Genomic DNA, 26,788 nt, shown 5'->3' on the forward strand with positions numbered 1-26,788 from the left:
ATCTTGAGGAAAAGAAAAACACAAATATTTGGTGATCGTGGCTTTTTTTTTTTTTTTGTAGTTTTTGTTGTTGTTTTTTCTTCCTTCTGAGGCCCCACTAAACACTGCCATTTCTGTGGCAACGCTTGTGCTAATCCTGCTCATTGAGGACAAGTTCCTTCTGCAAGGACGTGCTGTAGTGTGGGGATCCGGTCAATCTTGGGTTGTCATGGACATGCAGAGCATGTCTGTGTGAAGGATGGCTCATGCAATGCCCTTGGATGAGAATTTGAAGGTGATGGAGTTTCCTTTTTTTGTTTTTTGTTTTTGTAAGTAACAGTTCTTTATCACTTAATGTTATCAATGTATCTGATTAAAATTCATAAGCATTTGTAAGACTGAAAGCTTTCTCAGTGATAAGTTATGAAAGATGGCTCACTAACATAGATTAACATTCACTGCTCTGCCTTTAGCACCTTTGGGGAAGCTTCTGCAAGGATTCTTATTTTAAAATATGACTACTTACTACTACTGAGAGTGGTAATGCTACTTTAAATACTTCAGTTTATCAGACGTATAGAAATTAAACATCGTTGGGTGTAATTTTTATAATGTTTTTAATTCTAACCCTTGAGGTTGTATAACTTTATCCTAAGCAGACATATTTGTACGGGCTTCAATTTTTCTTGTGCTCTGTATAAGCATCTGTCATATCCCTGCAGAGTCATTTTAATTTCTCACTGCTGAAGTTATTTGATTATTAAGTGTTGTGTCATGCATCTTGTTTTATTTATAGCTTTTACATGTAGACATTATTAAGTGCTCATAGCTAAAAGCTTTGCAGTGCACGCTGTTTGTTTTGAAGTAGAATGTAACAGTGACTGTGAGGAGCTTTATACCACAAGTTCTGCTACTAAAAATGAGTTCATCTGGAAGCTGAACCATGTAGTACTTGCCACCTGCTGCAGCTCACTTTGGCTAGGGACCTTTTTTTATTTCTCCTGGCATATTTATGATGGGATGAATGATAAATCCTGCCCCTCTGCAGGGACTAGAAGTGTTCTTGGGCATAAAAGTGGATTTTTCCCTGAGATGGGGAGAGCACAATGATTTTTACTATTTTTATTCTACTTTTATTTCTCTATTACCTTTTAGGAAATAGGACAAAGCTGTCTGCCTTCATCCTTCCTCTTTTCCACAAAATCTTCCGGTAAAAATACAGAGGGTGCAATTACTGGAAGTGTATTTTGTTGTTGGCTTTTTTTATTTTGTTTTCATTTGAGATCGTCTATCAAAAGGCATTCTTACGTGGAGATTACTCTTTTTACAGCTATGCTCTGTTTAAGTAAGCTTTGTTAATGTTTGACTTAATATTATTGCATTCATAAATCTGAAAGGGAAAAAGCTATAAAATGCGTTATGCTGAGATGTGCTACAGGAGTTACTTTTGCTTATCATTTTATTGTATATGACAGCTAGAACGTTGCCCAGATAAGAAGTTTTAACCTTAAAAAAATAAATAAAAACTAAATCATGCATATTTAGAACCCACTCAAATTTATTTATACATTGTTTGCTAAAAAGAAACTCATACCCAATTATATTTGAGTGGAACAAGATCCACTTGTGGATCATTGATGGGTAATTGTGCTGCTAATACAGCAGTATGCGGTACAGAAAGCACAAAACTGCCAGTGATTTTAGTAATGCTTCTGCAGAGTCTGTGATAGCACAGGAGGTACACCAGACTATCTCATCCCTCTGTGCCACCCAGCACTCCTCTGGTTATCATCCTCCCTGAGGCTGTGCTCCCTGCTGTGGCGGTGGGAAAAGGCTGCCACTCTCGCTTGGTGTCATCAGGTGCTTCACCTGGGAGAAGGGAGAAGCAAGGCAGAAATCCCTGTGCCCAGCACTGTTATTCTGAAGGTACCACTACAGGATAAAATCCTGTAAATCCAATGCCTAGTGGCACCTTTTCTGTCACTACCATAGATAAAACTTTATATAGGAGTTGAGGTTTTTCTTTTTTTTTTTTTTTTTTTCCAAGTTGGAAACCAATAACATCAGTTGCAAGTATATCTAGATTTTTTTATTTTTTATTTTTTTAAGAAAACCTTGTTCAGTTGTTTATGGCTTTGGTATGAAATGCTATAAGGTACTGATAGGATTTACTTGAAAAAAAATAATTTTGACCATCTCACATATAGGGATGCTAGTTGTTTGAATACATTTTTTATTTCACAAATACAGTAACAAGTCTTTGGTCTTTTTTTAAGCACCAATTTTGGTATCTGTTAAAATCAGACTTCGAGAAAAATTGAGCCAGCTCTTTAAAATGTTGACTTTTGAGAAAGGCCAATTTCAGAAAGGTCGTTCACATGCTGTTCAGGCAAGGGTGAATCTCTTCAGTGGTGATTATGCTTACAGGATAGAGTGCTAAATCCTGGAGAATGGTGACGTGGGGAAGGACGCAGAGGCAGTTGTGGGTAATCAATAGGTGCCTTTTCTAGCACTGGCTAGGAGGGCTGATAAATATGTTGAGGTTTGTCCAGAATGGGGATGCTCATTAACAGTTTTTGGCTTCAGTAGAATAAGAAACAAAGTACTAGTTCTGATGAGCTGTTGGTGTCTACCAAATCACGGAATAGTTGAAGTTGGAAGAGACCTGGAGGTCATCTGGTTGAACCCCTCCCTGCTCAAGTAGGGCCACCTGGAGCTGCTTGGCAAGACCACGTCCAGGCAGCCTTTCTCTATCTCAGAGGACAGAGACTCCGCAGCCTCTTTGGGCAACCTGTTGCAGTTTTTGGTCACTGTAACATTACGGAAGAGTTTCCTGATGTTCTGACAGATCCTTCCTTGTTCCAGTTTGTGCCCATTGCCTCTTGTCACTGGGCGCCACTGAAAAGAGCCTAGCTCATCATCTTTGCATCCTCCCTTCAGGTATTTCCCTACATTGGTAAGATCTGCCCTGAGCCTCGTCCTCTCCAGGCTGAACAGAGCCTTCTGTCAACTGTTTCTGATAGGAGAAGTGCTCCAGTCCCTTCATCATCTTTGTGGCCTTTCTTTGGGCTGTCTCCAACACGTCCTTGCCTCTCTTGTACTGTGGAGCAAAGAACTGGACACAGGACTCCTCCAGGTGCTGCCTTACCAGGGCTAAGCAGAGGGGAAGGCTCACTTCCCTCAACCTGCTGGCAGCACTTCAGTAATGCAGCCCCGGATGCCATTAACCCAGCATATTTTGCCTAGCATACACAAACGTTCTTGTGCCCTGATTTAAATGTGGATGTGTGAGATTAAGCTCTGAATCAGCTTGAAGTGACGCTTGATGCTGGTGTTTCTAATTGAAATTCCTCTTGCTCTTTTGTACAGATCAAATCAAATGACAGCACAATTCATTCCAGCTTTATCTTATGTAAAAACATGCTATATTTATCATCCCAATCAGTAATGGCAGTAGCAATTGGTAATGAAATTAGAAGTGACCCAACCAAAGAACCATGGGCTTTTATGTGCCTCCTTTTTTAGCTGTAGGATGCTGTTCTTAAATCCCACTACCTAGCTAGCTATAATTACACAGTCCTGAGCTCTGGCTGACCTGACAAGCAGAGCCGTGTAACATCCATGCGAAGCATATAAAACACTACGCCCCATCAGTGCTGCTGGTTGTTTCTGCTGAGCTTCAATTCTCTTCTTCCATATTTTCCTTCTGAGTTGCTCTTTTGTAGAACTAGTTTTTTTTACAGTTGCTTCTGACTGTCTGTCACATGAGATGCAGTACCTGACTTTGAGAGTGACTCCAATCTGTTTTATCTGAGACTGTAAATAGCTAAGATGCAAAAGGAAAAGCTGCTTATACTGCATCTCGGCCATAACTGCCCACGTTAAGTCTTCCTTTCTGTTCAAGTGCAAACACGAGCAGACCAGCTGTGCCACTGAAGGAAAGCTCAGGCTAACCTTTTTTTTTTTTTTTTTTTTTTCTTTGCACTGAAACAGATTGGAATTGCTGATATAATCAGTGGTCATCTGTTGGCTGGCTGTGTGCTCAGGTTTGGGACCGAAACCTTGCTCTGTCTCTCGACTTTGATTGCTGCACTTCTACCAAAATGTGCTCTGAAATGGTGGTGGATGTGCAAGACATGGCAGAGTGCGAGTACAGGCTTGAGGCTGACCATGTATGTATGCTCTGAGCACACACAGTTGTTTTCCCCTTTTGGTCAGTGTAGTTTGCTTATTTGTGTTGGAGCTGCGCTGACGTTAAGCAGTATTTGTTAAGCCAATTAGGCTATCAGAGAAGGGCATTAGAGTTGGAACACTTGGATGGTGATGACTTTCTGTTGCCTGTATTCGTTTAATTATTTTTGTGGTGACACACCTCTATGTTAACAAGCAATGATCTCTAAGTTTTCTTAGATTTGTCAAAAAGTGCTTGTTATGATACTACGGCAAAGACAGTGGAAGAGGACAAATTCACAAAGAACACGTGTATTGTATGAAAAGGAAGTGTAGCTGTTAGTAGGTAAAGGGGACATAGGACCTCAGATTTAAATAACTTGCAGTGCGTGTAAGATCAGCTTGACAGCATACCAACTAGTTGCTTGTGTTAGGATAACTCTAGTTTATGTGTATATATACATTTTTCTCTATAGGTTGCTGGTCACTGCCCCATTTGTTAAAAACTTTAACAGAAGAGTACAAGCTGAAAATCCATAGATGGCTGGGAAAATGTAATTTTGTATTACCATGGCTTGGCAAGGCTTTGAAGCAAGTGAAGTTGTTATTAGCTTCCTGTTTTTTTGAAAAGGTAACGGTATTGTTCATTCCAGAATAATTTGTCTGACATTGTTAGAAAGTGTCTTAAATCATTGAGCATAGCTGTTAATTGAATTTAGGTGCTCTTGCATGCTTAGTAGTGCCAGAGTTTTGGCTTCTGTAAATGCTTTGAGCTTGACTACACAGTTTCGATTGCACTGAAATTCAGTTTACTTTGTCCTCTGTTTACAAGTTAGTTTTGCTTAAATATCTCTCATAATAAAAGATGTGAATGTTCAATTGTATCAATGTGTTGTCTCTCTGAAAATTATGGCTGAATATACATATTTTCTTATAGGTAGTTTAAAGTGTATAGTAAACTCTATTAGGTATGAATGGCACCGTAAACTGTTTCACGATAGTAAATATTTGATTTTTCAAGATACCTTTTATGCCCTGATACCACATTATTTAAAGACACTATCGGTCTCCATAGGACTGTATAATAAGCCTGCCAAGCAGCTGCCAAGTGCAGATATCCAACATTTACATTCAGTGTTGTGTGATGGTAGCTGTGACATGATTCCAATTAAAAGCTTGGTCTGCACACTGCAGATGTGTCCTGAATATTAATGTGTGCTACAGACAGAGCAGATGGAATCTTTTTAAAAATACAATGCAGCGAATGTAAAATTAAGGTTGGGTTTCTGGTGGAAACAGAAAAGCAATCAAAATTCTTTTTTTTTCCCTTGTTTTTCATTGCTAAATCAGAAGATCTGTGTATCATCATCCTCTTCCTTTACATATAAGAGGAAGTGAGCTCTTCATTATGCATCCAAATAAAAATACAGCATTATGTCTAACTGAAGTTGTTTTAAATGCCAAACGTACCTAGAAAAGTATTAGGAACGCATACAACATTTGCTGTGCCTTAAAATATGCCCATGCCTAAGGGACGGATATGAGGCAGTGGGTAATAGCTGAAATGTAGGATGGTATTTGAGGAGTTGCTTGCTGACAAAGGCTGTGTAACCGTGTGCGGGTACTTAATTGGGATTTGCAGATGTCATGTGAGGTATATTAGGATACTTGTTGAGGCAGGAAGGAGAAGGCTTCCTGTGTGAGCAGGAGCTGTAGCTTCCCTCCTCTCGGTGTTGCCTGATTCCCTGATGTTGGTTGCATCCTGAGGGCGATGCCCGCCTGATGGGAGCGCTTCGAAAATGTAGCCGGGGTTAAAAGGGGGCACGGGGCTGCCCCTGGGGCCTGGGAAAAGGGCAGCAGTGAGTGGGTCCAGGCCTGGCGTCTTTGGTGTCGTTGGCTGCTGTCCTTAAAGTTTGTGCTCGGGTGTTTGGGGTGATAGGGGGACTTTAATGAGGCTTCTGAAAATGGAAAAAACAAGCCCCACGGCCAGTTTGGGTCTTAGCATCATCCACGTCATGTTCACCTGTATGCTGTTCGCTTCTGTAATCTGCGGAAAGATTTGTGAAAGCTGCTCAGAAATAATCAAAATGGAGTAGCTGGCTAGACGTAGCTAAATGACACTTTTGTGACTCATTTAGAGATTACCCCAAGGTTTCCAAGTATGGTCAGTGAAACTCAGCTTTACAGGCGAGCCAAAAGAAGTTTGTGTTGTCAAGTTTTAACATATAGCAATGACTCTGCACCTCACAGCATGTCAAAGCATAGAGACCTGGTCAAAGGTCTGAAGGGTTTGATGTTTAAAAGATGTGAAGATGTGAATTTAAGTCTTCTCTAAGTGTCCAGGAAATCAGAGATAGAGTTAAAAATGGAAAAAAAAAATCAGTCAAAACATGAAAGTAAAGTATTGCTTTAAAAGAACTGAATTTGTCAGCCAAACGTTGCTTTAAACAGCACTTCTGAAGTTTGTCATTGCTTTTCAAAGATCTTAAATATCCTAAGGTATTACAGATATTTTTTTTCCCTCAGTATCTACCTTTTCTGGTGTGATGGGAGCCTTGACACTGGCGAGGTGAAGTTTGAAAGCAGGGCTGGAAAGGTGGCAGAGGCAGTCTTCTTTTACCACCACACCGAGAGTTGGGGTGAGTTGCTCGTGCTTCCTGCCACATGGGAACTGCCTCCTCGTTCCCTAGATAAGATGCCGCTATATTTTCTTGCCTGAAGCACGTATTTCAAAAAAAATCGTACAGTTATTTCTTCTTGCTGGGATGTTTCTGTTACTCTGTAGTCTCAACTTCATCTTTAACCCTTTCTAGCTTTTTCATAGTGAAAGGATCCCTGGAGAAGTTGCTTCCAGAGTATGTTCAATCTCTTTACTTTTTGTCATCTACTTTACGTCAGGATTACAAATCAAACATTATTTTAAAACATTCTTGATACTACTAACGTGGCCTTTGGCCTCCCTAATTCTGAAATGGCTTCTTCCTTGCTTGGTTTTCAGGAGGAAGCTTAAATTTCCCCTTTTCACTGAGCGGTCACCTTAGGCTGTCTTACTGCACCTTGCCTTGCTTCCTGCTGTCTTGTCTCTTGTGACAATACTTCAAGGATCTGTCAGTTTCTTTTCATATCTCCTAGTTCTTTGCAGCATCCTTCCATTTCCGCCTAGTGTATGATTTTACTTTATAATCCTTGAAAAATATCCACGCCTTTCATTTCAGTCCCTGACAATTCAGTTGTATTATCAGCACTGTGATATCTTTAAGCACTGTGAAATGCATCCTTTCAGCTGAGATGGGGCCGTAGCACTGGGAATTTGTCTAATTTCATGTCTGTAAAGCAAATGCAAGCATTATTGTAATCATTTGGTCTTTGTGATATAGAGCACACCCATAAAAATGAACTCCAAAAAAAAAAAGGTACAGTGTTTGGCTGGATCTCTGAAGCACGTCAGCAAGAAATAGGAGAAGGGTGTGTGGGTCATGCCGCTGCAATGTCAGATAATACGGAGTGCTGCTTGATAGGCATTCATTCTCCTGTGCTTGGGCTTCGGTTAGGCTGTGTTAACTCCTGAATTCCAAACGCAGGGTTCATTGTGTAACAGGAACACGGTCCGTTTTGGTATTGAATTAATATCTGCTGACACCATAGGCAAAATCACGCCATGTACTACAGTGCACTCCCTCATGAAATGAGGATACTGAAATGGTGGTATGTTATTTTTAAAATATCTTTAAAAAAAACAAAAACCTCAAAACAACAGAAAGCAAACCACACGCACAAACCTTTTAGTAGCAGTTCTTGACCAAGAGGCTATAACCAGAGGCTTCCCCAAATTTCCTGAGAGAACCAAGCTAAGATTTATGGGTTTCTTGAAATTATCAGCTATTTAAAGTCTGTCCATTCCAAAGCATATTAATTTTTCTTCTTTGCTTAAAAAAACAGCCAACCCGAAATAGCATAGCAGCTTTAATAATTTCATGAAACATCTTTTTTTAACTGACATAGCTGCCTTGCTTGTTGACTCAACTTTTTCCTTTAGAAGCAGTAAATACATTCTTCCTATCAGAGGGGTTTTAAAAAGCTCAGAGTTTTCAGGAGCTCCTTTAAGATGAAGCCTCCAGACAGTGTTTTTCCATTTTATGTCAGTAATATTAAAATCTAAATTAAAAAAAATCAATTAAACCGGAGACCAGGATGTGGTGCTATTTGGTTTTATATTTTATTATTTCTTGCTGCTGCTGAGAGCTATTTTTAAATACCAGGAATGAAAAAAATATCTGTGCTTCTGTTTTCCTGTAGTAGAGAGGAAAACAGCGTTTAATATAATTGCTGTTATTGTTTTACAACTTAATAAATATAAAATTGCCTTACAGAAAGGTTAAGTGTGTGTGTGTACACAGGCAATCCTGGATCACGGTCTCAATTTTTCTCCTTTTTTGTTTTCACATACCTCCGCTCATCCTTTTAAAGAAGGCTCTTCCTCCCTAGTGTTCCCTGACCTTTTGTCTTCCTCTGGATATCTGGCGTGCTTCAGCTGACACCGGCAGGATCTCTCCTGTCTGCCTCTAACCAGGATCTGAATTTCCATCCTTTTCAGGGGGGATGGGAGGTAATAAATAATAATATACATCGTATCTGTAAAACCCTCATTCATTTCACTGTTTTGCTTTTCTGAAAGAAACAGAGTTGTCCTGTTTGGTTCCAGAGCTGTCTTTGGGGGAAAAACGTGGTAGTTTGTAGTCCCGCTCGGACTGCCCCTTAGCAAGCAGCGGTCTGGAGGGGGTTAGTGGAATTTGCCCCTGTTAAGCAGGGACATCCTGAAGGAAGTCGTGGATACTTAACTATTATGTTAGTGGTAGTCACAGAGAACCCTTTTATTTTACTTACTTCTTGAAAAGCAAGTTCAGATCAGCGTCTGTTAGAGTATGATCATATATATATGACCATGAAAGTCCTGTTTCTCCTCTAGCATTGTATTTTAATTACTAGAAATCCTTAAAACTTGGTACTTGAATCTTTACATTTCCTCCCAGTGGCGGTTCATATTCATGTAAGTCCATTAACATCTTGGTGTGTAGAAAAACAGGCTGACAGCTGTAGTCTAGCACTTCCTTATCGTAACTCGATACAGCATTCCGCAGAGACAGTCACGCCTCGGATTTATGCTCCGCTCTGCTGCTGGCATTTCAGCTTTAATAGTTTATAGTGTCAACTCACATGCTGCTTGGATAATCGTAACTGACTTGTTAAATAAGGACAGTTTACATACTGTTTCTCTCTTTGTCTCTGTTCACACAGGGTGGTTTTGTGCCATGATTTGATGATGGGAAATTACTCTGGAAGTCACTGACTCCTTCTGATTTGTTATATTACTGCTGGCATTATATGCTGTTTGAACTCAGGGTACTATTCCACTGACTTTATGCAACCTGTTGTAAACTTTGCTCCATCTTCCATGAGGGAACTTTCAAAAAGTAGTTGTGTTGGTTAGAATGTCTCATAGAAGATAGAGATTCAAGAAAATCGTTTTGTTGTGCACACAAGAATTTGTGCCATTAAAAAGCATATCCAGTATCAGAAGCAATCGCTATGCATCCCCCCCAGTTTAGTTAGGAAGTGTTCACAGATCCTAGTAAAAAGCAAAGACCTTGTGGAAGAGGAGGAGAAATAAAGTTTTTAAGGTTTCTAGTACGGAGTGGTAACATCTCGTACCCTGCATGCATGCCTGGAATGCCAGTTCTTCCTTTGTCCCTGAATTTTTTCCTGTGACCCTGAGCAGGTCTTTGAGTTTTATTTATCCTTTCTGTAAGAATTTAAAGTTCTTAGTATGTGGAAGAAGAAGACAGCAATAGCTGGGAGAAAGACTGTTATCACTTTTCTGTTCATTTCAAGCTTTAGCATGTTTCGTAACCTCACAAAGCTTATAAATAGTAGAGAGAAATATCTTGTGCTTTTGGGTGGAAGTGTAACTTCTTAAAAGCTTGGTGCTGTTCTTTGCCAGTCACTTTCAGTACACCAACAAAGAAGGGATCCCACGCGCTGTAGGAAAAGCATTCTTTTAGATCCTGTTTGTAAAGTTGGGAGAGCAATTTTATTGTCAATTGTTTGGCTTAAATACCTTAATTGTTGGTTTGGTTTTGAAAGCAAGGGTAAGAGCAGGTAATATGTGTGTACTTCTTCCTTTGTATACTTTTTCATGTCTGGAGCTGAGTGTTCCCACCTGCCTGTAGTGATGGTCACAACTCCTGCCACTTAGACATGGTAAGCCAAACTCCAGTGTCAGGTGTTTCAAAGAAAATCTCAGTGTCAAACTGAAGAATTTTTGAGAAATCCCTCTTTTTTGTTTTGTTTTGTTTTCTCCACTGTTGGAAAGTATTAAGAAACAAAACCAAATCCCCCAAAACTGTTTCAGGTCATTAGTTCCCAGCATCACTGCATACAAGTCTGTGTTTGAGGTTTTATATCCCCCATTTTCCAAGTGAGAAAAGGAGCTACTAACAAGCAGTAGTGCAGCTGTGTGGCAGTAGTGGTTTCTGCTGTTTGATATAAATCACGTTTGTGACTTTGACCAACAGAAGTGATTTATTTATGCAGCTGATTCAAATCCATTTATGAAATAAATGGAGCAGTGTACCTTCATGTAGGAAAAGTAGTGCAGGCTTTAATTAGCAGATATGTATGTCACTACTTTTGTGGAATTAGGTGATTGAAAGTAGTGTCAAGTGTTTTTAAAATTGGGAAGTTGAGCAGCATTGTAGCATTCTTATTAGAATGTTTATGGTGTATGTATATGGCATTCATACATATATATGAATGAACATGTACTTTTTTTTTTTCTTTCCCCTAGTGCAGGAAAAGTAGAATGCTGAATGAGGTTAAGCAGTACTGATGTAAAGTTGATAACTACTTATTTAGTAAGTATTTATTTAAGTTAGAGAACTGACTGGTTCTAGAAGGCGAAACTATAAATAAAAAAGAATCCTACAGCCAGAAACTTCTTTTGAGCTGTGAAGCAGCCCCTGATGAGTGTTCCTACCTAGTGCTTAATCAAGGCTGTGCCCCAGGTCAGTCTATGCACATGTTCAGCAGACTTCTGTTTTTCCTTAAAACAGTTGAGTAGTTTTCCTGTCCGAAGTGAGCTCTGGCAAAACCATGGAACGTGCAGCTTGATGTCTTCCCGCTGCTGATGTCACTTGCCATCAGTTCCAGGGAGGAAATTGGGCTGTTTTGGCCTCTTCTGGTACAATGCTTTAATTTACCGCAGTTTTCGTTGTTTTCACCTGATTGCTGTCTTGGCTCCCACAGCACAAGTGAAAACAAGCACTGTGCCAAAGGTACGAGATGGTTCTGTGATAACAAACTTCAGTGTTACTGCACAAGGCTTCTGACCTAAGGGAGGGTTTGTAATACAATCATCTCACAGCAAAATCTTTTAATCTCATTTTAATTTCCTCAATTAACACATAACTGACCTTAGACACAGCACAGTGGTGTGCAGGAGGGACATTCGAAGTGTGGACACACAAAAGGAACATTTCCTATTTCAGATAAGCTGTTTCTTGTTGAAGATAGCTCTACTGAAGGGTGCTGGGTTGGTGTAGGGAATTCTTGGCGTTCTTGTTACTACTGTGGAGGATGTGTGCTCTAAAGGCTGCTTTGGTCCAAGAGGTTACTGTTCGTAACCTATGAATATTGCTTTAATACCATGAATATTGCTTTAAGTTAAATGCCCTTTTATGTTCAGTCCAGGAGCTCTTTCAAAACAGTCTGGGCTACTTGTAAATGCATTAGTCCCATCCTACCCCATCTAAAGTTGTGGAATCTGCCTGCAGCCTAACACAGCTGTAGTGGGACCCTCACGAGTTGTTCTCGCAGCACTTCTTGATGCCAGTGCCTTCTGTGACAAGCCACAAGTATTCATAGGAGCAGCTCTGCTGTCTACGCGATGCTGAAATTGTCATAAACAAAGAGAGCTCTTCATTGGTGAGCTAAAACAAAAGAAAGTGTTCATCTTCTGTGGTAGGAAACGCCAGATTGTATCTCTTCGGCATAAAAATAGTCATCATCTGACAACGTATAAAAGTGAACCTGAAATTTTATAGGTGTTAAAACTGTCACTGGTGTAAGGAAAAGCAAACTATCAATTTAAGATTAAATGCTTTATGGAGGCTGAATAATGGTGCTCTCTTAACTGTCCTTAAAAGGTTATGTTTGTTTGTTTTTTTTTCTCATTTTTAACACTGTGGAAAACTTGGTGCTGTTTTGATGATACTAAACCCTGCTATGAGATAAAATAAGCAAGATTCTTAAAGAAGCTGCAGTCTTTGGAAAGTGGATGAACCATGAGGTTGCTAAAATGCTCAAAAGAAGAAGAGTTTTTGTATGTTTGATTAAGAAAGCGTTGGTATTCCTATGCTGGTAGTGCTGAGATACAGGAATGTTTCTAACTTTTAAAATAAATAAATAAATGGTGGTATCGCTAAGTCTTTGGTAGCACATGTCTGGCTCTGTTTGATGCGTGTACTTTGTAGTATAAAGGTTCATCTAATTCTTAAATATTTAAAGAATGGAATAGGAATGTCACTGGTTAGATCAGAAAAATGCAGTTATCAGTTGTGGGGAAGAGGGACGGGGAAGGCATGAAACATTCAGAATAAAATTGCTTTGGTTGTGAGTGGCGGGGGAGCACATGAGTGTTTTGGTTTTGTTCTGGGCTGGTTTGTGAAGCTTTACAGGCTGGTTATTTTTGTGTTGAGACTGAAGGAACTCAGAGGAACTTGATTACAGTGGAAAAAGGGGAGAGGATGCTGTTCACTGAAGGGTGGCTTAAAGTAGAAATGCATGTGAACAGGGAGATTAGAGAGAATGTTTAATCAGTACGTATAGCTAGCAGCACGAATGAAAAAGCAGTGAAACAGCTCATCCACCTCAGGATTCTTTGGCTTTAACAGAAGATAGTTTTTGTCAAGGGGAAGGACTGGCGCTAGTATGGGAGTGCTGAACGATGCACTGGTTCAGTTATGTGGCTTGGGGTGTGTAGCGGTATGGAATGCTTTAGCTAATGGGCTTCATCAGCTTCTAATCCGTGTTAATTAGATGTAGCTAACATAGCGTTGTGATGCTGCGGAATAATGCTATGTAAAGTGGGCTGGGGCTTGATGGTAGGTTAAGATTGAGTTATCTCTGTAGATGTGTGTGTGTTTGTATGTTTTTTCAGAACTGGGTAAAAAAAAACTGCTTGCTCTCTATCTTAGCATGTGATGGCCTTCTGGAAGACAAACTTAACTTTTAATAAATACTTACTGTCTGGCAAGTAGGCGGATCAAAGCTTTACATCAAAGTACTTATTAGTTGTTTCTTGGGGGGGGGAGAGACTTATATGGAATTTGGCAAAAATTACCATGATTATTCAAGATAAGACTGTGAATTCTTAATAGTAAATAGCATTTGTAATTTTGATTTTTTTTCTTTTGCAGCTCCAGTTATTAACCGATGCAACAGAAGAGTATCAGGTATGTTATTTCTTTTAAGAATTTCATGTTTCTGATGAAGTTTTGAAACGTTCATTTGACTATAGGAATTGTATTAAAAATGACCTTCTTTATTACTGGTTTAATTTCTTATACCGCTTGCAGTATTTTTATTTCAATTAAAATGTCTTCAACTTGCATACAGTAGTTACAGATTCTCTCCTAAACTGCTTTATTTCTGCCTTTGGTACTGAAATTTGAAATGGTTACATCTGGTAAGTTGTGATTAGCTCCCTAAAGATAACCAGATGATCCTGATTACTTGGGGTACTAATGCAAATTCCAAGGATACGTAAACCCATGGAAGATACATTTTCTTATTCCTGTTGCTCCAAACTGGATACAGCTGAGGAAACAGGGAGAAGGAATGATGCCTGTAGTTCTTTGCATCTTTTTTCATTTTGGTGCATGTAGCAAAACCAGATTGTATTGGTTTTTCAAGTTGCAGGGAAGTTTCAGTAAGGAGCAAACTTAGAAATTACTGAATTTTCATTTAGGTTTTTAGTTGTTAAAAATCCAAACGTGGTATTCTTGTTTTTTTTTTTTGACTGTACTGGCAAATGCTGCTTTAATGTCAGTAAATATTTAGCTGTCATTCTGTAAGATTTACTCAAAGTACAGGTTTTCTAACCCAGAGGCAGGAATTGGACAGGAAGTTTACTTTTGCTTGTTTTAAAAACCTTGAGCAGATGAGTTTACTCATTTCTAGCTTATGCAGTACTTCAATAAAATACTTCAAGAACATCAGGATTCATAAAAACTGCTTGAGAAATAGCGATCTATTAGGAAGGTCAAGCTAACCTTTTAAATTTCAAACTATCTTGATTGTGTTTTTTTTTTTTTTTTTTTCCAGAAGACCAATTAATTTTCTGTGTACGTTTTTTTCTCAAATCGCTGACCCAAAGTGATAATATTGCTTTCGTATCACGTTCGCTCCCCATTTCTGCTGCTGTTGCTAGTTAATCATCTCCTGTGCTGATGTGCTCCTTGTTGAGGGAGGGAGAGTGAGTGGCGTGCTTGGCATTAAACTCTTCCAAGTGGTTTGGCAGCTGTAAATGCTCTGTAGAGAATACCAGTTGCTTCTTGACCAGAGAAACACGGCTTTGTGTGCTGGTCAGAGGTTCAGCCTGCAAAGCAGGTGGCCCTGGGTGGGTCAGCGAGAAACTCCCCAATCTGTGCAGGAGGGTCATCCTGGGGAAAGGAGGCTTATCTAATCACGTTCGTGGCATTATTTATAGAAGTGCAGAGTGGTAAAGCAGTGTTCTTATGAAGAGAAACAGCCTTTTCCAAGAAGTGCGAGGAGGGAGAAAGAGAAATGAGAGCTCGATGTTCCCTTAGAATTTATTTAATGAACACATTACTCGCGTATAGCATGTTTGGCCACGTAACAGATTGAGGTTCCATGGCAGGCACTCAAACCTCAAGCATGGTGTCAGTCCTAATTTGTAACAAGCTGGTGACTGACTTGATTAAAATATTTGAAAAATCGCAATCTATCTTTGCAGTAATTGCACGTATCCCCCCTCCCACCCCAGTTTTAAAATCTCCTGACTATGCGATGCAAAAGACTGTGGTGCCGTTGGCAATTTCAGTGCTAATTACCCAGTAGAAGAGTTTTCTTGCTGCTGCTTTAAGCAAATTAGCAATGTCTGAGCCTTTTGCTGGTATGAGTAACTCATGTTACACTTCTTGCTGCCTGACTCAGTCTGCCCAGGCTTGGTTTGGATAGCCTGAGAACCATACAAATACGTTCCTGTCCAAGAGCTGGATTGTGTTGAAATTCATTCTTGCATGATTGCATTTCTTGATCTTCTTCCAAGTATAGGGGCTCCTGACAAACTATTTGTTTTTTTGGTCAGGTCCCAGTCTGTAGTGAGAGCAACCTCAAAGAACACCCCTGGCCCTTGGTTAGCAACTGCAGGCAGGGCAGGAAGGTGGGAGACATCAGTGGTGTCTCCTTTCACAACCAATATCAAAGCTATTTCAGAACTGGAGGGAAGAGAAAGCATTGCTATTTGTCCCACTGCAGCAACTGAGGAGAGTTTGCTACTGACAGTGTATGAATGAAAGTTAATTGTGTTTTTGGAATGAAGACTGTCACGCCTACTTCAGTCTCAGTTGGGCATAGTTTCTCCTCTTCCTTTAGTCTTATCTTTCAAAAAAGTAAACTTTTTTGCTGGATTTCTCATATTACCATTTCTAGACACCTTTGATTCATTCTACAAAACACCCACTCTCCAGCAGACTTGCTGACTTCTTTACAGGATTAAAAAGAAAAAAAACCTGACAAAACGACACCCATACTATAGACCTGTGGCAGAAAGTTTGCATCTGTTTTCTCCAGTGATTTCAGTTTATCTGAGTGACCTGGTGTCTCCCGTGTAAGTACTCCCTCCTCAATCTCCTTTTGGTCTCTCTGGGATCAGAATGGGTTTGATGACAGTTTTCACATTCAATTGCTTTATAAACAATTAAATTATATAATGTAGGGAAGCAAGATATTATTTCCCCAATATTTTTATGCCATCCAAATGACATGGTTGTCAGGATCTGTGGCCATTTCCATGTTAATGTAAAATTAACTGAATGGATGGGAGTTGCTTTGGTAGAGGCAGCTTTCAGCAGAGACTCAGTGAAGTGGAAAGGATCAAATTTGCTGTCTCTGGAAGCAGGTGCTAAGCCCTCTCCTAAGGTATGATTGCAGACGGAATAAATATTTATATAGTGAGAGAAAATTTTAGCTGACAACATTTTGGTAAACTTTGCCATCTTTGCTAAGGAGGAGCGTGGCACTGGGTAGTTGCTGTTTCACAGGATCACAGTGGTTGAGGTTGGAGGGGACCTGTGGGTGCATCTGGTCCAACCCCTGCTCAGGCACAGACACCCAGAACAGGCTGCCCTGGACCACAGGCAGCTTTTGAAGATCTCCAAGGAGATCTTTGTTTCTTGGTGCTGTGCCATGGCTCCCTTTATCTTCTTGATCTTATCTATGTGCTTGTGCCTTTTTAAAGAGAGAAACAAAATGAGAAACACAGAGCATGGGAAGAGCCTGCGCTAAGCAGAGGCGGCTGTTCAGTCCTCAGCTGCGTGTTTGTGTTCTTTTGTAGCCTCACCGAGGAAGGAAAATTACCTCCTTCTGCTTCTCAGGTTGCCTAAAAAGCTGTTTTCCTGTCGGCAGACACTGTTTTTAGAATTGCTCTGTCACAGATACAGCTCAAAAGTATTCTGATTTCAGATACCTTGTTTGTGAATATTAATCTTCAGTTGGTATTCTTGAAATATGTTTAAAGTTGAATAATTTCTCGGTGTGTTTTTTTATTTATTTTTTATTTGTTTATTTCAATGGGATTTAATAGAAACTGAAATTCGCCTCTTTCAGATCAAACCATCCTTTCCAGATTACATGCAAATACTTCAGAGTGGGATGAGATTCTAACAGAAGGGCACCATTTAGCAGTGTCATGTGCTTTTTTTGAGCAAAGCTCAGGTCATGTTACCTTCTCAAAATGGTCAATGTCACAGCCCATCACTATTTGATTGCAAGGCATTTTGAAATTCCAACTCAGCCTACTCAAACTGCTTTCATGAATAATGGGAACAGCATTCTATGAAATCACAGAATCATAATTATGCTTTTAATTGTCACAGGAAGTATTTTTTTCATCTTCGCAGTTTTTATGACTAGTCAGTCCCTATTTTAACAAGTGGAGAAGGAATGAGTGTGTACGTATGCATACGTTACTGCTTTTCTCATTCCCTAGTCCACAGATATTTAAAATCCATTCCTTCCATTTGAAAAATAATCATTGCCTGGTGACATTCCTGGATTCAAGTGCCTTTATGGGTCTTAATATAAAAAAAACTTTATCTTTTATGATGTATGGTGTTATTGCTGGGAACCTTAGCTAAGTGCTTGATAACAATAAAAGAAAACGTTTTCTGTGTAACCTAGCTGGAATTACAGCAGTTTGCAATAGGAATTAGCTGTGTTAATCCTTATGTAAATGCTTTTATCAGTATTATAATTGTATGAGCATCTGTCATTCAGTATTATTCATTAATATTCAAAGACTTTGGCAATGGCCTCAGGTTTGTCATGTAGTATCCCCAACAAATACTGGGTTTGAAATCAGCTTTTTTTAAGTTTCTTTTGCTTCTTTCTAGCAGTCTAGCAAATGAGAAAACAATAGTTTTTTCATCTTCACATCAGATTTTAACATATCACTTTTAGAGAGTGTAGGTATAGAGTTTCATATTTCAGTAGTGCGTAAATTGATGCCCTGGCTTTTTCTTTCCTCACAGGGTGTACTTCTATAAGAGGCCCACACATTAGTTGATTTTGTCAGTAGGGGACTCTACTTTCAACTCTCTTCATTCTTTTGGCTCCTATCAAAGAAGAGCAATCATCTCATAAAGTAGATATGTAGTTAAAGTCTGATATCTCTCTGGGCTTTGCAGTGAGATACGGCATTTTCTTCACACCTTGGCATGTTGAGATGTCAGGATATGATAATATTATGCATAGTAAAATCATTTTAGTAGCTTCTAGACTTTTAAAATGACAGCTCTAAAAATCATTTTCTAAGAAAACTTTTATATTAATTATTGCCAAGCAATGTGTTAGTATTTGGTTTAAAAAAAGCCCCACAAAAGACACAAAAGTTTTGGGATCATGTTATAAATAAGGACACCTAAATAATAGCAATGAAGAGAGAAAGCAAGAGGCAAGACTTTTTTATTTTATATTTTTTGGTTTCAAGTATTTTCTCTTGCAGGATGCACTACTACTTCAGTGATTAAAAAATCTCATCACCTTATATCATCAAGGGAGGGAGAGAGTGACTGACTTTGTGCCGTTCTCTTGCTGTCTACTTGCTAGACTACTGATTATCAGAGAGGATGACTTGTAAATCATGATCTGGTTTCTTCTCTTGCAGCTATTTAATGAATTTTTATCCTGATTATTCACCCTCTTACAAAACTGATAGCATAACAAATTCTGCTGAAAGGTTTTGAGGCAGATGATAAACAGAAAGAGACTTCTGAGTTCAGAAATCCAAAGTTTTACAAATGGCATGAACAGCTTTCCTTTTTCAACAGCCTGATGCCTCTATCATTTTTTGCTAGCCCTAATGATTGCAAAACTGGTATCATAACTAGAATGAAAATAATACATTTTGAAAAATGTTGATATGAGCAAAAGCCAAGTGTGTGGGATGACAGATGAAAGTGGTGATAAATTGTGTGGGTGCTCTCATGTAAGAAAGTGCCTGAATCATTATTCGTTAAACAACAACAACAAAAAAGCCTATTTTCTGTTTGCAATACTGGGACTTGTTTAAAAAATCTTGGCATGTAATTGGCATTCAGTGAATAATGAAAAGCTTATTTTCAGAAATTAGCAGTTGTGACTTCACAATTACTTGAATCTCACACGTGTGAATAATTCTGTTTGTAATTTGCTAGATTATTTTTTTGTTTAAGACATAGAGAAATGCAGCACCTCATGAGCATCCATATCTAAGACTTAAGTTAGTTTAGTATCTGGTAGGACCCAATCTGATGCAAACTACTAAATGCAAATATAAATGAATAAGTAGTGCAGCAGTAGAGTAGATTTCATTCAGTTTTTCTCTTTGTTATATCTTTTAAAATAACTGTTCATTCTTATAGTGTTACATGATTAAAATTGTCCATCTGAAGCTGGATATCTTTAACTCAGATTAGTCCTTTTTTATTAATTGGGAGAAGTAAGTTATAACTATGCACATCTATTAAACAGTCTAATCATCTAAGGATTAGTCTTTCAAAAGTATTCAGGTGGCAAAAGGTGCAGGTGATTAATTCTTTTACATAAAGGATCATTAAAAGGTGTACTTAAATGCTAGTCTATCTTTAGATATATAAATACTTTTTGAAAAATCGCAGCCTTCAGCTGACTTTTTAATAAAATTTCATTATCATTTTTTTGAGGGGTTGGAGTGGAGGTTACACAGAGATTCTACATGGAGATTTTTTTATTTTTTTTTAACCCTAGCTATGTTTTATCATGCAAATTCAAGCCCAAATTACAACATTCTCACATAGTTTTGTTGTACATAATGAACTGAAAGCAAACACACTGGAGGAAATCTCAAAATGCATGACATGATAAAGGCTAAAAAGGCAGTTTTATGCTTAGTGCAAGGCATGGTTCTGTGATGTATATATTTGGAGTGACTTCAGGAGTGGGAAGTGATTTGCATTGCTCATGTTAATAAATAAAGTAGCACTTTATTTGATTTAAATATGAAAGGATGTTTCACGTGTTTTCAGGAACTTCCCTGAGTCATTTTTAACACCACAACACCTCAGGAGACTGCACGTACTCCAAATAATGCAAAGCTCCAGAGGTCAGCATGCTAAAAACTAACTACAGGGAGTATAATGCGCTTAAAGCAATCTCAGTTAGGAAGTCCTGTGACCACTTTTATAGTGATCTTATTTAAAGAGAGGCTTAATAAATCATGGCTTGGCTGTGGGAAATGGGTATTTGGCTGCTGGAAGCACTTACCTGATTCCACGGTTGCCGTATCTGAGTGTATATTTCCCACATCTCCAGAACTGGGCACAGGAAGGAGAGTATCCTTCTTAAACTCACTAATTCATATCAGGAAAGCACAGAACTTACTGCTTATGAATAAAGCGCACAACTTCTAACTGATTAAGTTCTGCCTAATTTTAGTCTTTTGCCAGACTGGCTCAGCTGTGGGTTTCCTGTACATCCATTTATTCAGCGAGCCACTAAAATCCAGAGTTGACTCATCCTAAAGGTAAGTTGCATCAAGTCAAATAGTTGTATGTTCTCAGTTACTAGCAGAGCCCCACATTTACCGCACAGCTAGGCAGAAACTAAGGTAGTTACTGTTCAGCTTGGTTTTGTTTGTTTTTTCCTCAAGGGATTGGACAGTAGGTTTCTGCACTCCCTGCTTTGCCTGCCTGCCAGGATAGGATGCAGTCATCTCAAAGCACAGGGATCTGAGGACTTCCACATCACTCTACACACAATCTTTTTGTGTCAAAACCATGCTTATTTTATATTGTTTGCTGTTACTATGGGTAAACATGGCAATACTCATTCCGTTAGGAATAATGGATTTTTTCATCTATTTGGACATTCTCTATAAATCCTAAAAAATCACTTCTAAGTTTCTGAACCATTAATTTCAGAAATGCCTTCTAACACATCGACATCCTTCATTTCTCTGTCGTGATCGATGCCAGGAAGATGCAGGTGATTTTCATTGCTAAATACCTGCTGTTCTAACACACGAGTACTTTGGTGCACTTTGCCTAAGATGCTGTTAGTTCTTTTATAATACCACGTGCCTCATTGCAGGTTTAGCAATTCACGTATCAGAATTGCAAGTATAAAAACAGCAAATGCCTTGGTCTGGAGACTGAAAGAGAAGTTCTTATTTCTAAAATGGAAAAACACTATTTCTGTTTTATTTCTCAGCTAGATTGTCTTTCCTATCTATTCTTTGCAACTAAAAGCCTGGCAGATTTATTTTTATTTTATTATGTTGTGGAGGTATGCATTTGGGCCATTTCTTGGAACTTGTGGTGATTTGATGTAACCAGAATGTGAAATGACCATTCTCCATGCTGTTTTTGACTGAGACGCACGGTATTATTGTGTTTGTCAGGCATGTAGACATTTTGGTGCTTAGTTTCTGGTTTTATCTGCTTTGGTTACATAACTATTTAGAAATGTGGTAAGATTTATGTGACTGGCTCAAACAGAAGATCATTAAAGCTGAAGGTTTACTTCTACAATTGTGAAGCTGGGTGCTCTGAAATAGTAGTAGCATCATGTTTTCCAGGAGACCTTTTTTATGGATGACTATCTCATCGGTAAGGCTCTCTTAGAAGGCTTGACCAAGGTCAGCAGCATGTTTATCCATGGCAGCCTTCTGATTCCTGAACTTGCAAGAATAAAGCTTGCTTCACGTGAATTTCTCAGGGTGCACCACACACAATGATAATATCTAATGCTAAAATACTTTGTTATTTTGTTTAAAAGTAGAAAAAGAACTTAGAAACAAAAGTAGCAACCTTTAAATTGCTGTTTAAGATCTAAGGGACAATGTTTTGGGTTAGGTTGTTCCCATGTCAGAGCTGTGAACTCTTTTGATGCTGCCACATGGAAAGCTTTCTGTTTTAATCAGTCCTCTACTGTGATGGAAAGCTTGTTGTTGTTGTTACTTTTCCTGCAGGCTTGCCTCCTACTGCCAGGTCCAGAGCAGACTGTCTGATGGGATACGGGGCTCTACTGTCACGAGTAGAGATGTGGAAGCCAAAAATGCAGCGGTCCCACTTGTGGCTTAGTAGTTGGCTTCTGCGAAATCATGTAATCTTGTCCTTTGGCTTCTCCAGCTGTACAAAAGAGACACCGCTTGCAGAGTGCTGTGTTTGGTCTATCGAGTGCTTTCATGATAAGTCATCTGTAAATTGTAGGATTTAAAATAATAAAAAATTACAATCTAGAAATTACATAGAATTATTGGAGTGTACGCAGATATGTACCTTTAGAAGATTTTATTTAGAAGGATTTTATTTTTTTATTCAGCTTTTTTTTTTTTTTTTTTTTTGGTGGAACAAAATAATAACCTTACAATTTTATTATTTGCCAGAACCTGAATTCTGTGATATGGGATGGTAGTAGCCCCTTGTGAGCACATAAAAGGGAAGGATGAGCTAAAGTACTTCACATAACTTGTACATAAAGGTATTAAGTAAAAGTTGTGCCTCTAAATAATTCAACAGGTGCCTAAATACAGCAAATACAATGATAAACATTGGTTTAAAAAAAAAAAAAAAAGAGTAATATTCATCATGTTGTACCAAAAAGGTAGAAGAGAATTCTGTCCCCAGCCCCACATCAACACAGGTTTTATTTTAACTGCTCCTGAGTAGAAAGAGGATTTCAATAAAGATGTACAAGCAGAAGATTGTCTTCTGAAGATTTACTGTAAAGAAAAAAACAAACAAACAAACAACACACAACCACATGATGATAGACGTTGACATTTATAATTGATTATGGGTTATACTCGGAGCTCACAAGTGAAGTCAGTATGAAGCAGGAGTGTGTGACACTGGCGTTAGGGTTTTATCACAAGCCATTGTCACTGGAACTGTTGCATTTCTTTCGTGGTATGTCAGAAGGAAGACAAGCTGGAGCAGTCTGATGTAGATAATAGGGCTGGAAAGTATGTAAACATACCGAGGGAGCAGTTATCAAAGGTTTCTAAAGGCAAGGACAGCAAGCACTGTAATACATCATCTGGTTCTTTTAAGTGATTGCGATGCCCCAGCCTCCTTGGGCAAAAACAGCTCCCCAGGGTTGTGCCTCGGGTAGCTGTGATCCAGACCAGCTCCTTTCAGCCTCTGTCTGCAACCTCATTTACTGCTTTGTTAAAGTAGTGAAATACCAGTAGTGTCCATGTCAGAGATGGGCATGTTCAGGTTGGGTTAGGAACATGAGCAGTGCTTTGGGAGAGCCAGCTGAACATTGCTACCTTTTCTTCTCCTAAGCTACCTGTGGTTAGTACCTTCACAGTTACTCTATAATGCAGAATAACTCTGCACATGTCGAGTTGATTTCATTCTATTTCACTTTAAACTTTTAAATTAAATTTGTAGCTGTTTCCAGAACTGAAAATCCATTTTTTTCCTTTGCCACTTAGATTCATTATTTCTGAATATTTATAAACTGAAGTTTTTTATACTTTGACGTATACGGTCATGGTAACGGTGCTGTGGTTTGAATGTTTTGTGTCAGTATCTGATGGAGATCTGAGGGGGTGTTGTTTGCTCAAGTCCCAGTCGCTGTAAGCCGTGTCTCAGTTGTGCCTCTTGGAGGATTAGGAATGAATTTGTTATCGTCTTTGACACGGTGAGATCTTTAACTCAGGAAACAGTGCAATTGCTAAATGAAAAGTTACTGCGCTATCCAGTAACAAAAGTGAGAGGAAACTTGAATTTGTTTCCTGAAGTACAGCAGATCATATTGAGCTACGCCAGCTGTTTGAGCTTCCTAAGTTCATCTTGACTGCATCAGTTTGGAAGTGCCTGCTTTAGCAACTCAGCTGTCAAAGAGGGAGTGAGAAGCCACTGGAAGCGGTCACCTCTCCAGCTGGCGTACTGCTCGCAGAAGAGGCTACGGATCCATCCCCTAAGAGACAGACTTACGACATGCAGGAAGCTTTGGCAAGCTCAAATGCAAGAAACATAGCCTAAAACATAGTGCAAGATTACCGATCCGAATAAGTGGCTGGAAAGTGGCTGTGCATTTGCTGCTCTGGGCGGATTTTTATTGATGGGTCTCACAGGATGCTCTAGAGGTAATGTATCCTTCTAAGTAAAGAGGAGTGAATAGGATTTCACTCCAAAGTACAGAAAGTGCTATCCAAAATTACACAGAGAATGACAAAAGCAGCATGTCTTTGCTGCTTCTTCCGACAACAGCAAAAATATCAACAAAGCATTTGGCTTACATAAAACCCAGAATTTTGATGTCCAGTATTAAAAACTTTTCTTGTTTGTCCAAAGGTCTTCAGATCCCAGCCTCTTGGCTGCTATTTTGAAAGAAAGGAAAAAAAAAAAAGTGATGTCAACCGTGTGTTTCTCACAAAGGCTTTGCTTACAGGAGCTGAAACATTCTGCGATTTGCATAGAGCACAAGGACTTTGATCTTGACAAAACATATTTTGCAAAGCAGTATCTTGGGTGCGATTAAAACTTGCATAAACAAAACTGATAGTTGTAGAGGCCAACTTTTCTTCCTACTTTCAATTCTCTCCCCACCTCTTGCTTCCCCCCTCACCCCCGCCAACCACAGCTTATGTCACTGCTGCAGCCAGAAAGATTTTTATTGCTTTCAGATGCTGTCACCTGCATAACAAAGCGCAGATCGAAGTTGCATCATTTCTGAGCCTTCAGAAGTGTTAACAGATGTGCTGCTTCTTGAAAGCCAAAGAAGGTGCTGTATGAGGAGAAAGCTAAACTAGCTGTAGAAGCTGAACAAGCTCAGAGAGGCAAAATGTAGATGTTAAGATTAAAAAAAAAAAAAAAAATTAAAAAAAATCAAAGCTTTTCTCCCTAAAGCTTCTAGAGATTGAAAACCCTTCTTTTTCGAAGGTATTTGAACTGTGTTGGTAGATTTGGAAAGTCGCTTGGTCTTCATGAAGTGTATATCTATGCTGATACAGCTATGCTGTTGGAAATATGTGATCAGTGTGTGTCACTCCTGTGTGGGACTTTCAGTGGTGTTTTCATACCTAGCATTTGCTCAAGGGCAGAGTTGTGCTGAAAATCTCAGATAAGACAGGTGTGATTTCAGAAGTCACTTATTTCAAGATATTTATGAGATTTAGGTTGCATATTTAAAAAAAAAAAAAAAAAAAAAAAGCTTTGTTCTCAGGAGTGCAGTGCAATACTGGAACAGGTCTGCCATGGAGCTGTGAAGTTTTTACCCAGGGAGATTCCCAAGTCAGTCCTGATCTAGTGTTGCAAATAACTCCCCTCTGAGGGTAGGTTGGGCTGGAGAGAGATCCTTTCTAACTGATGTTTAAATGAGTCTGAAAAGATGCTGCCAAACACATTTATTTAGGGCAATCTTATGAGAATAAGCTTGCTTTGGCGTATCTGTTTTATTAGGACACTAAGATAGTTAAAATATTAATTCAGACACGTATATAATAATAGAGCAGGTATTTTCACTCCATCAAGGTGAAATATCAATTAGCTTTCCATTGGGACTGGCTATACTGCAACTTGAAAACGAGTAACTTTCAGGCATCCTGAAATTAACTTCCCTAGATTTCTGATGGGTTTTACATAGTTCAGGGTAGTTACGGGAGTTCTTGTCAATTCAGGACAGAGAAGCAATCCTGTTTGAGCACAGAAAATGTGAAACATTGAAGGTAAGTCTGACCTGCATATCTTGATAGATGATGCGTTCAACAGTGCAGTCTTTTGCAATTAATTTATCAGTTAGGAAAGGTAGAAGGAAAAAAAATGGGTGTATTGAGACGTGAACCACAGAATGATGTTGATGTAATGTTCTCCTTTTCTTTTCCTTAGTCATGTTTTAAAGTATTTGGAAAATGGTAGTCATTATGTATTAATATGGGTAGGCTCATCAATACGGGTAGAACTCATCACTTTTTTTTTTTTTTTTTTTTTTTTTTTACCACCAAACAGCAGGTATGTTGCATTGTGCTGCAGCTCTGCCTGCAAGCAAATAAAGTCTTGTCAGCCAGAGCTGCCCGTTGAAATACAAAATGCCTGCCCTGCTCCTGCACGAATAAAGAAATCTCTGCAGTAGGCTGAAGAAGAAAAGTCTTCCTGTTATACTTTCCTATTTGATTTTTGCCACGTTTTTATTATATTTCTGTAGTGCCCCTTGTCACGTTGAAGTGATTTCCATACGTAAGAGAAAAGTCCTATATCCTAGTCCGTACCCGTAGCGGGCTTCAGGAATCTATTTTCATCCTTACTGGATCGTAAGATGAAATGGGAGAGACTTAAATGTACAAATCCCAAACAAAACTGTTTAATACTGGGTTGTTTTGTTTGCTTTGTGATAATGCTTTGCTCTAATGCAGTATACTATGGCAGTGAAACTTGTCTTCCCAAGGAAATCTTGGAGAACTTCCTCAATTAGCAGTAGTTACCCTGCAGTTGAGGCAGGAACAGAACTTAATTTGCAGCTTAATATTGAGAATTTAAATGCTAGCTTTATAATGAAGTATGATGATGTCTGAATTCGTAGGTATGCACCTTAAATGTGTTTATATGCCAGGTACTTTAAGAGACGTAGGTAGGTGCTTTTATAGTACTTATTACGGTACATAATAAAGAATCGATCTCTAGTTACTGGTAAGATATGCTGGTTATAAAGGAGAAAGATAACTTTCATCTCCGGTTTTACTGTACTGGATAAAACAAGGAGCCTTTCTTTGAAGAAAATGTTTCTTATTAGAAAATTCAAAGCTTTCATAATAGACATTGATCTGTGCTGTAAAATGAAAGGAGGAGGAAAGCTTTCACACAGAAATGCTAAT

The 26,788-nt window shown here is 38.9% G+C and overlaps 1 protein-coding gene across 1 annotated transcript in view; it reads left to right on the forward strand.

Moving 5' to 3' along the window:
• Positions 1-26,788, forward strand: part of PRKAR2A (protein kinase cAMP-dependent type II regulatory subunit alpha) — a 54,705-nt gene that overhangs the window by 7,820 nt on the left and 20,097 nt on the right. Inside the window, exon 2 of the mRNA XM_032193937.1 lies at positions 13,623-13,658. Coding sequence (XP_032049828.1) covers positions 13,623-13,658 — 36 coding nt within the window. The remainder of the gene's footprint in view (positions 1-13,622; positions 13,659-26,788) is intronic.

The sequence above is a fragment of the Aythya fuligula genome, chromosome 10 (assembly GCF_009819795.1).
Source record: "Aythya fuligula isolate bAytFul2 chromosome 10, bAytFul2.pri, whole genome shotgun sequence".
Taxonomy (NCBI): domain Eukaryota; kingdom Metazoa; phylum Chordata; class Aves; order Anseriformes; family Anatidae; genus Aythya; species Aythya fuligula.